Below are 12,033 nucleotides of genomic sequence, written 5' to 3'. Positions count from 1 at the left end.
TGTGCAAACTGGTAAAATTGCAGCACAGGGCCATATGTATGCTAACAGCAAATACTAACAATCTCACAACCACCAGATAAGATAGGAGTTTTACATTTCTGCCAAATCGAGTTGTGAACGGTGGGTTGGGCGGGTGGAAATTGACAATTAAACAGCTAATGGGAGGCAGCAGCTTCACACTGACAGGACTTGGCATAACATTTGTGACAGTCTTCAACTAGAAGGGCCAAGTGGATGATCAATGTCAGCTTCTGCCGGGATTTTCTCTGGAACTTCCCACTGTCACAGAAGCCCATTTTCAGCCTAATCTAATTAACTTTACCATTTAAGAAAAGCCTGAGGGCACTGGAACAAGAAGAGATATTGGACCAAACAATATCTCAGCTGCTTTGCTGAAAATCTGCTCTAGCTATGTTTTTCTAGTATAGTTAAACAACATTGCCTGGCTATGTCTTGTTCACAAAATAATCCCATCTGGCCAAGTGCCAAGAAGTCATTCTTGTAATTTTGGAATTAGATCCTCTGTCAATATTTGTTAATTTTTTTAATTGAGATACAGCACAGAATAGACGCTTCCAGCAGTTCTTATTTAACAATGAGATAAATAGAATTTTGGGTATTGAGGGAATCAGGACATCATCTAGGATTATTGCAAGTAAGTATGTGTTCCTTACTGAATTGCATATGAGGCACAAAGGCTGGAGGGACACTTCTGTTTCTATTTCTTATTTTGAAAACATGTCGTATAAATGCAAACACGAGGAAATCTGCAGATGCTGGAAATTCAAGCAGCACACACAAAATGCTGACCCTTCGTCAGGACACCTTCGGTCTCGGCCCGAAATGTCAACAGTGCTTCTCCTTATAGTTGCTGCCTGGCCTGCTGTGTTCCACCAGCATTTTGTGTGTGTTGCTAGTATAACTGCCAAGTCAGAAATATGTGGATGCAAGCTCCACCAGTGATTTGTGTCCATTCCTGGAATGGTATATTCCAATGCTGAAGGCAATAGAGGTCATGCCTTTTGGATGAAGAAGTAAATGAAGTGACATGTCTGTTCAATCAAATGCGTAAGAACATATAATCATATTTAAAGATCATCAGGGAGCGCACATTATTGACCAAGTGGATCGGCATTCTCAATCTCCAGTATTTTTATGATCCAAAGACAAATCATGAACATGAGGTGCTTCAATGCTACCCATCAGTGTGCAGGTCTCTCACAAGTTAAGAGAAATATTAGTTTGAATTAGTTTGAAATTTGAATAGTTTCATTCAAATCCATTTACAATTCACAACTATATTCTCCTACAGCTGGAAGAGCAGTTGAGTCGTCTTCAACGTGAAAAAAATGAGCTACAGAGCCGACTTGAGGAAGACCAAGAAGATATGAATGAACTCATGAAGAAACACAAAGCCATAGTAGCTCAGGTAAGTAGTATCGGATATTTTTCTTAATGGCTTTACTGACTTCCTGCCCTTTATCTGGTTTGCAGGGTAAAATATGATTTGTACTGAAAAAGACACAATGCATTTTATTTAAAAAATGACTAATTTGGTACTATTATGTAAGTGATATAATTTAAGTCCACCTAAAGCATAGAATGGGTCAGATTTTCCATTGAACAAGCTTGTAACAGGACCATTCCCCAGAAGAGGCTGTAAAGGAGCCTTCCATTCATTAGAGTGCTGGCTATAAGCCCAAAACAATACTAAACTCCTCATGCAGTCAACAGGGCAATGTCAATTTCAATAGTTTTGCCAGCTTTCAGGCTGATATATGTATTCCCTAAACCTGTACCAGGTTAATTAGGTATAAGTATGCAGGCCTGTTAAACTGAATGGGAGAAATTGTCTGCTTAGGTAAAGTACCTTTTTATTTAAGTCTGTAAGAGTGTTTTTAAATACACTGTGTCCATATGTACTATCTTCCAACTTTTACATTTTAAAACACTTTTTGACTTAATTTTTAATAGGTTCCTAATAAGTTTTAAGTATTTGTGAATGTTAAAGACCTTTAGCAACATTGATAGCTTTGACAGGCATTAAGTGTAGAGATGGTAATTCCATTGTTATCAAAGTTATTCTGTCATATTCTGGAAGTAGCAATCTGCTGCCCTGGGTCACACTGAGGACCAGTCTGATGCATGATCCAGGGGCTGTTGAATGATGATCATTGGACTGTAATAATTGTGTTTTGTTATATTTTCAAACAAAGTGGACTTGTTTTTAGAAGAATAAGCTATTTACAGCTCAACCTTGCCTCCTTAATTCCTGAAATTTAATTTTTTTCAAGTTCATGTTTATGAAACTAAATATTTCTATAGTCATCTAGGGATCTGGCCCAGATTAATGAACTGCAGTCACAACTAGATGATGCCTATAAAGAAAAACAAGAATTACAAGAAAAGGTATGCATCTTGCTGTTTTATGGTTTATTCTATTGTCATAATCTGTGTTGTCATGCTGCAATACCTAGACAATATTCAGGTATAGCATTTGGCAAGTAACATTCATGCCCCATAAATGGCAAACAAGTACAGCCTTCATGAAGGGAGGGTTTAATTCTCTGCCTCTGACATTTGTTGGTATTTTTTATCATCTAAGTTCAAGTATTCACCATTGACCAGAAACTTAATTGGATCAGCCACGTTAGTTAATTTCAAGCACAGGCTGGAGCGTGACTCACTGCTTGTTTCACCAAATCCTTTGCCTCATTTCTGCAAGATACAAGATAAATCTTTAATGGAACATTTTCTACTTTCCTGAATGCAGAGCTTGTCACTATGCAACTTAAAGCAGTTTATTTGATCAGCATCTGATCCACATTTACCTCTAAATGGTGGGTGTAATTTGCAGCATCAATGAAAGGCATTACAGTTACTTACCAGGGATACTTCAACAATATTTCCCAAATCTACAGCATTTACCCTTAAGGAGGATAAGACCATAAGCAAATAGAAACATTACCATCTTCAAGGCTCCATTCTGACTTAGATAAATATTGCAGAGCTTGATTGCCAGTGGATTACAAATGGATTCCACTATTGGAATACTTTAGCAATTCAAGGAGAAAGCTCACCACCACCTCCTCATGGGCAGTTAGAGATGGACAAATAAATACAGTGTTTGTCACCAACATTTTTAAATAAACAATGTAAATATTTTCTAATAAATTAAACTAAGTCAAATAACAGAATTAGAATTTAACTGATTAGAATTTAATCTCTTTCTAGATTAATAAATTAATATGGACTGAACAGCCTGCCTTAGTTATTATCTTTAGATTCAGTAGTAAATATTTGAAGCTCTGTCATTACAAGTCACTTGCTTTGAAGGAAAGAAAACTTGCATTTCCTGATTATCACAAAAAAAAATCACTCCAATATTTATGTGAAGATAAGAATGATGAAGAGAATATTCAGAAGATGTTCCACGCCAATTGTTTTCCTGGCAGTCTTGGAACTTTCTGTATGAAATGAATGTGTGCATCATGTATTCCAAACTTGGCATGGTATTCAGCATTTCTGTACAAACAATGCTGATCAAAGTATCATGTAATTTAAAGGTTTAAAATAACATAGATTTCCTTCACTAGGGTGGAATAACCCCCTTTAAATTAAAACTAGAACATTGTTTAAATAGCCATGCTGAGTATCATTTGCGTAGTTACTGGTTAGGTACAAAAGACCTATATTTTTCAAATCTGTATGACAGCCAAGTGACCTGATCAGTAAAGTCCTGGAATATTTGTTTTACCATCTATCAGAAAACTATGGTATCACTGTTAGAAGATGAGAAATATTTTTGAAATAATATTGTTTTGTGTGTCAACAATAAATTCATCAAGTTAGACAACCTGGTAACAGGCCCTTCAGCTCAAACTAGTCCATACTGAGCAGGATGCCTACCTGAGTTAGTCCCATTTCCCAACATTTGGCCAATATCACTATAAGCCTTTCCATTATGGCTATATTCACATATGGTTCAATTATCATTGAACCATACATGAATATAGCCAAACAAAACAGTCTTCTACCAGGGCCAAGGTGCAAAAGACAATGCCAGAAGTACACAGTGCACTGTACATAGCACATATGGTTAGAATTTCAGAACAGAATCAGTTACAAAGAGAAAAAAGTAATAATTTGGCTTAAGTCCCTGCACGGCACGATTAGATTGATGGTAAGGTGGCCTGATCCAGCTTGTTCTTCCACCGAGTGAACACCAGATGGCAACACCAAATGTTGTAATTGTATCTACTTCTACCACTTCCTCTGGCAGCACATTCTATATATCCACTATCCTCTGTATAAAGAAGTTGTTCTCAATTCCCCTTTTAACTCTTTCTCCTCTGATCTCAAATATTTGCATTAGTTCAGTTATTATTTGTTATTAGGAATAAATTATCAGGTAGGAACATATTTATTATCCATGTTCAATTGTCAAGCTTAATTGTCATTCAGCCATGCATAAATACAGCCAAATGAAACAGTATTACTCCAAGGCCATGGTGCAAAATGCAGTGCCAACAAACATTCACAGCACAAGGCACAAAATGCACATTTAAGAGAACAGTACAATACAATCACACAAACAATATATAGTCCTAGTCCCTGAGTCCGTGAATATCACAACAGTCTGCAGTGGAACGCAGCTTATCTTCCGCTGAGCAAATGCTTGAGGGCAGTACCTCAGCATGCCACACTGTACCTGGCACCTTCTCGGCCTCTGTCCTGGATGGCTGCAAACAGATGACACTGCGGCTTGAAGCCTCGTTCTCGTGACAACTGAGGCCATGTAGCTCCCCTGCTGTCATTCCTGCCAATAAACCAGATAAACTAGTGAACTAGCTGGTGGTGAACTTGCAACTCCCATGATGTTTGAGACCTTCATGATTATAATAACACTCCCAATGGGGAAAAAAAAAGAAATGATTGCCCAAATCAGCAAAGCTCGGAACTTCAAAGTGAGATATAGTAATGTTTGTGTAGCTGATTTAAATTTTCCAGGTGATGGAAGCAAGAACAGAGGGAGATATTGTCACCATGATCAACAGTTTATTTCATCCTGTAGGTTATATATACTGTAGCCACAGTACACTATTAGTAAAGAAATGTATCTTGAGCCCATTGTCAGGAACAGTGATTCATGTGGAATAAGGGAAATATGTTTTATTCAGCTGATTTCCAGTCAATTTGCATTAGTTTTAATCAATATGGCTTTATACATTCTGAATTGCTATTTTCTGTGCAACTTTTTCCAGTTACAAGGATTGCAGAGTCAGCTAGATTTTACAGAACAATCCATGGTAGATAAATCCTTGGTGAGTAGACAAGAAGCCAAGATTCGTGAACTTGAAACCAAACTGGAATTTGAGAAGACTCAGGTCAAACGTCTTGAGGTATGTAGTTGCAGCAAATCTTACTCTAGATTCCTTTGCATGCCACACAATTGAAAATATAAACTTAAAAGTATATATTTAGGACTCAACAAAAATGATCATGACAAAGAATGCGTTTGAAAGTTGAGCTGTGACATCACAGATTACCATATAAATCAAATTGAACATTAAATTACAAATAGAAAATAATTGTTTCTTCACAATCAAAATTGCGCTTTATTGTCATAGAACAAATACATTTATGCACAGGTGTGATGGAAAAACAATGCAACAGGATCACAGGCATCTAACATGTAAGCAACGTTCATGAGAATTAAACATATACATAATTTTTTAAGAAAGAACACAATTAGAACAAAAGAATGATGTTAGTGCATAGTGAGCAAGGTAATTATAGTCTTGTTAAATTGTCTTGATTAAGGTTTTGCCACTTTAAGGCTTTTCTTTCAAGTGATTGAAGAGAAGTAGCTGTTCTTGAACCTGGTGATATGGGACTTCAGGTTTCTGTGCCTCCTGTCCAATGATAGCTGCAAGAAGATAGCAAGGCCTGAATGATGAGGATCTTTGATTACAGACATTGCCTTCATGGGGCAGCACCTCCTATAAATACTACTGATGGTGGGGAAGTATGTACGTGTTATATATTCAGCAGACTCCACAACTCTGTGCGAATTCTCATGTTCCTGCACAAGTTGCTGTACTAGAATATAATACATCTGTAAAAGTTTGTTAGATGTTCAGTGACAAGCCAAGCACCTTTAACTGCCTAAAATCATAAGGGTGCTGGCGCACTTTCCTTATGATTGCACTTGTGTGCTGGCCATGAATAGTTCATCCATTACACCAACACCCAGAAGTGCTGATGATTCTCTTCACCAGCAATCTCCAAGTGTAGACTGGTGCATTCCTACCCTTTCCTGAAATCAATAATCAGCTCTTTAATTTTGCTGATGTGGATGGAGGTTGTTGTCATGGCACCACTCAACCATGTGTCCTATCTCACTGCAGTAAGCTGACTCATTATCACTTGTGATTCATCCAACAACAGGGTAGTTGTCAGCGAGTTTGTTTATGGCATAGGAGCTGTTCTGAGCTATTCTGGTACAGCAATATGGCTAGCACGTTTTGACGTAATGTTATAAATTTAGTGGATGTATATGAACAGGAAGACCTGTGTTAGGTGCTTAAAAACTTTGAAGGTGACATTACACAATTTAGAGTGCATGTGGAATTCTGGATTTCATGAATAGAAGCATACCGTGCAAAAACAGACTGGTTATGCTGAATCTTTGCAAAAGTCCTAAAGAGAGTGCAGAAGAGATTTATTATAATATTTCAGTGGTTAAGGAACTACAAGGTTAGAATGAACAACCTTATTTCTCTTTCCATGGAATAAAAATGGTTGAGAGAATATGTAATAGTGTCCACAAGATCCTATTGTGTTTCAATAGAGAAAATCTCATTTAGTAGATGGAATATTAAGGGATACAGATTTAAAGTGAAGGGCAAATCAATTCTGGAAAATATGAAGGAAGAAGTTTTAAACTAGAGAGGTGAAGATCTGGAACTTGCTGTGTTTAAGAATGTTTAAATCACAGTCAATCGTGTAATTTAAAAGGGACTTGGTTAAGCACTTGAAGGGAAGTCATTTACTTGCCTACAGGAAGGTAGTGGGGTAATGGGCTGAATAAATGGTTCCTGATGACGAGGTAACACATTGGTACATATAAAACTGGCTGACAGGAATTGGAGAGTAGGCATGTGGGGTTTTCATGGTTGGGAAAATGGAAGGAATAGTGTGCCTCAGGATCAGTGCTGGAGCTTCAATATTTTTATATTTTGTATTCTGGACTTGGATAAAGGCACCAAAGGTGTGGTTGCTGATAACATAAATGTATGGAAGTTAGGAAGAGGACATAATGAGATATTGATTTGTTTCATTCATGGGCAGAGATTGGCTGGACAGGATAAGCCACTGGAATTTATAAGGCGGCAAGGTGTTCAATCTTGAGCAACGCACACAAAATGCTAGTGGAACGCAGCAGACCAGGCGGCATCTATAGGAAGAAGTACAGTCAACGTTTCGGGTCGAGACTCTTCATCAGGACTGTACCTGAAACATTGACTGTACTTCTGCCTATAGATGCTGTCTGGTCTGCTGTGTTCCACCAGCATTTTTGTGTGTGTGTTGCTTGAATTTCCAGCATCTGCAGATATCCTTGTGTTTCTGTATTTAATCTTGAGCAGTCTTGCCAGAATGGATGTGAAAAGGAGCTCTCTTTTGTGGAGAATATAATACTATTGGCCGCAGCTTTTAAAAAGCAAGTGCTATCCCTTTAAGAAGGGAAAGATTGTTTTTACTGACGGCTGAATGTTTGGATGGTAGAAACTGATACTTGATGGGCAAAAGAGTGAAAGATTACTGAAAGTAGGTGATAATATAGAGTTGAGGTTATAATCAAATCAGCCATGATTTTATTGATTAGATGAACAGTCTCGAGAAGCCAAATTATTTCAATGGGTTAAGTGATCTCCTTTTTACAAAAACATTTCCATGATTTATCCATTGGTGTGACGTTGACTAATAGTTTTGGGGCGGAGAAAAACCATAGGCATATGCAGATAAAAGTGTGGTCTAGACTTAGTGAAATGAGATTTGCAAAGGGAGAAACAACATTGAAATAATTGATAAAATAGAATCATGAGATGCAACAACTGTGATTTATAGATTACGAGAGACATAGATAGAACAGACAGCTAGTAGAAAATTTCCCGGGTTTGAAATGTCTAATACCAGATTAAGAATGCATTAAAGGACGGAGGGGGGTAAGTTCAAAGGAGATGCATGAGACAAGTTTTTTTTTTACACAACGAGGTGGGTGCCTGACATGCACTGTCCAGGGTGGAGGTGGAGAAAATGCAATCATGGCATTCAAGAAGTGCTTAGGTGGGCACATGAATGTAAATTGGTTTATTATTGTCACATGTACCAAGATATAGTGAAAATCTGTCATGTATACTGTCCATACAGATATTTACAACAGTGCATTGAGATAGTACAAGGTAAAACAATAGCAGAATAAGGTGTTACAAGGTGCAAGGTTAGAAGGTTGATCAATGGAAGGATATGGGCAGTGTGCATTTTGTTTAGATGAGCATCAATTACTTATATAATTAGTTTGGCACTACATTGTGGGCCAAATAGCCTGTTTCCTTGCAGTACTGTTTTATGTCCTATGTGGATTAGGATTTTTGTAACAAGGTAATGTGGATGTAGGAGGCGGTGTTGAAAAGGTTTTGTGTATTAGAGGGCAAACTCAGTTTAAGTTTCAACGGTATTTCAAGGTTCTGCATTTCTGACCCGAACTGGAAGTTGAGAAGCATGACATAAGCAAGAATGGAACTAATTAAATGTTTATGTGAACTTGTTAAACTAGATGGATTTGCTTATGTTAAATTAGTGCAAAATATAGCCCAGTTAATCTTGATATCAGAGAGAACTTTATTTAGAGAATACAACTGAACTTCATGAAGAAAACATAAATACTGATTTTCAGTAGTTTTATGATTTCCTGCTTCTGGATGATAAAAACTGTAAACAGACCAATGAAGAAATGAGGTAAAATGTAGATCATGCCTGCAGGTTCAGCAGTGTAGCCAATTATATGCTGGCGAAGGTTGCAAGTAATCTAATTTCTCTGCAGTGTGAAGTTTAAAAAAAAACAGGAGGGAGCAATGTTATTAGAAAAGAAGCAAGTAAGGGCAACTGATGAAAGGTTAGAGTAAATATTAAAATGGAACAGGTGGTGAGACACTTACCTGGGATTTAGTTGTTGTAATTTTCTTATTGCTGCACTTTGTCTAAAGGAGGTATTCGTAACGGTATAGGGACACCTTCAAAAACAAAGTTTAGAAAAAATTGGGCAAGCTGGGATAGTAATAATGAAAAGACAGGCCAAATTGAAATGAGAGGTTGAATAATTTTGGAAAATTATAGCACTTCGACAAGGACTGATTCAGGGGAGGAGGACCAAAATAGTACCTGTAAAAAATTTTGCTGGCACATTACATGAATTTAGTGCTGCCTCTTGATTCTTTAAACTCCATCCATAATAATAAGATACATTATGGTTATGTTTATTGGCAAATGAAGCAGCAAATAATTGTTATACAACTCAAAGAGCAGCGAGGTGTTTTCACAGGAAATGTCTCACACTTCCTTGGCTCCGGCTAGATGGTTGTGACAACACATAATAATGGATGATATGTTTTGAAATCCTCATGGACTTGGTTTACCTAAGTGTTGGGATAGTAAATGGTTAAAATAACAATACTATTTAGAAATTGCTTTTTTTCCAATTCTCTTTTTAAAAGATTAGCGTTAATGATTTTGAAAAAGTTTTCTAAAATGCTTCATTTATCTCTGTTATACTTTTACCAATAATAAAACAATAAATACAAGTAACTAATCAACTGGACTCATCCTTTTCCTTGAAGTCCTTAATTAATTCATTAGTCAATGATAATCTCTTCTGTGATTTTTGTCACGTCATAGTACATGAGAGGATTTTTCAGAAGGTTATCACCAATTTGGGTACATGCTCTTAAAAAGGTTCCCCAACTCTGGATTATAGTTCTAGTTTTTGTGGCAAATGTAAGTTTATTTAGAAAAAATATATACATTTTTGAAAATGTTATTAAGAGTTTCTGGTCAAACATAGATATATTTTTGTGTTTTCCATTTGGGAAAAGGAAAGATGCATGTTAGCTGCAATTAAATTTGGTAAGAATTGCCTCATCTGATGTAAATGATTGTAAGTACTCAGCAGGTCTCACAGCATTGCTGGTGAGAGAAACAGAACTTAACATTTTCCATTGATGATTTTCATTGACCTGAAATGATAATTCGGTTTCCCTCTCCAAAAATGTTGCCTGACCTCCAGAGTACTTATAATTTATTCTGTTTTTCAATTCACATAGTCAGCACCTGTGGTTTTCTTGAACAATTAATGATTATTGCACAGGGTGCAATTAATCAGAACAGAAACTTAATTTGAAATATGTATATAAACAGCCTGAGAATTTATGCTGAATTCAGTTAGTTAAGCAGTCATAAACTCTAGCTTTCTTAAACTGAAATGGAAAAAAAAAGTTTTAACAGATCCAATAAATTTTCCTGATTTTTAGGAATTGTGTTACACTTGTTTATAGACGATGTGAGGGCATGGTGAGAGAGGTACAAATTGCAAATGCAATGAAGGACATGCTGTTAATGTCAGCAGCTGCATCTGTCAGGATTTCTTTTTTCTGTTTTATTATCAATATTAATTGCCAAGCTATTAAAGGAGAATGGATGCTCTTTCTCTCTTCTCTGCAACACTTGCAGTTAAAGTTTGAATTAGAGATGTTGATAGTTATTCAATCAGTAATATGTTATCTTCTACACAGTTTGAATTGGAGATGGTGATAGTAATTCAATAAGTAATGTGTTATCTTTTTACTGTTTATATAGAGTTTAGTTGGTCGTCTCAAGGAAAACCTGGAAAGACTGGGAGAAGAAAGAGATCAGCGATCAGCTGCTGAGAATCGTGAGAAAGAACAGAATAAACGACTGCAACGACAGCTTAGGGATCTTAAGGAAGAAATGGGTGAACTTACCAAGAAGGAAGCAGAAGCCAGCCGTAAAAAACATGAACTAGTAAGTGAATAGTCAGAGTATTACAGTCTCTTCAGCCTATCTCGTCCATACTGAACTATCTACTCCCATCAACCCATACCTGGACCATAGCCTCTATATACCTCCCATCCATGTATTCATCCAGCTTTTGTTCATCACTAACTACATCTTATTTTCACTTCTTAATATGAATGATAGTCATTTTGTGATTATCAAATGAATTCCCTGTTTATACCTGTGATCTAAATCAAACCAACCTTCGCACCTGCCCAGCTCCTGATGACTTTTGGAAAAATGTTGGGAAGGCTTCTCAACGAATTGCAATTGGTTTATTATTGCCACATGCACTGTGGTACAGTGAAAGCTTGTCTCGCATACTGTTCATACAGATCAAATCATTAGAGAGTATTGAGATAGTAGCAAAATAAAGTGCAACAGATACAGAGAAAATGCAGTGCAGGTAGATATAAGATGCAAGATCACAAGGTAGATTGTGAGTTCGAGTTCATCTTATTGTACTAGGAAACCATTTAGTAATCTTATAACAGTGAACTAGAAGCCGTTTTATGTGCCTGGTGATACATGTTTTCAGGCTTTTATACCTTCTGCCGGATGAGAGAGGAGAGAAATATGTGGGGTAGGTCAAACTTTATTGGGCAGCAAAAAGTCTTTATGGAGACTCGAGGGGAGGCTACTTTCCATGATGTTCTGAGCTGTGGCTCTGCAGTTTCTTACTTTGCAGCTTCAGAAAGTAAGAAATCATGAAATATCAGCAAATTTATTTAAGGAAAACATTTGCCTGTATTTTCACTCAGGCTGATTTTTTTTTTTTTGCTTCCTATGGAAGTCTTAAAACTTGTAAATAAATTATGCATATTATAAAAGATAGTACTTCATCCAAATTATATTCATACTTTAACCTCAGCAGTGTGGGACATTAATTCAGTATTGCTG

At 36.7% G+C, this 12,033-nt stretch overlaps 1 protein-coding gene across 7 annotated transcripts in view; it reads left to right on the top strand.

Moving 5' to 3' along the window:
- myo18ab (myosin XVIIIA b) overlaps positions 1–12,033 on the top strand; it is a 218,755-nt gene that overhangs the window by 185,379 nt on the left and 21,343 nt on the right. For all 7 annotated transcript variants that reach the window (XM_059973312.1, XM_059973310.1, XM_059973309.1 and 4 more), the window contains 4 exons: positions 1,313–1,429; positions 2,326–2,409; positions 5,265–5,402; positions 10,915–11,100. In XM_059973312.1, the coding sequence (XP_059829295.1) occupies positions 1,313–1,429; positions 2,326–2,409; positions 5,265–5,402; positions 10,915–11,100 (525 nt within the window). The remainder of the gene's footprint in view (positions 1–1,312; positions 1,430–2,325; positions 2,410–5,264; positions 5,403–10,914; positions 11,101–12,033) is intronic.

This window comes from Hypanus sabinus, chromosome 6, assembly GCF_030144855.1.
Source record: "Hypanus sabinus isolate sHypSab1 chromosome 6, sHypSab1.hap1, whole genome shotgun sequence".
Lineage (NCBI taxonomy): Eukaryota > Metazoa > Chordata > Chondrichthyes > Myliobatiformes > Dasyatidae > Hypanus > Hypanus sabinus.
Note: the sequence above shows the minus strand (reverse complement) of the source record. Positions and strands in the feature narration are given on the sequence as shown.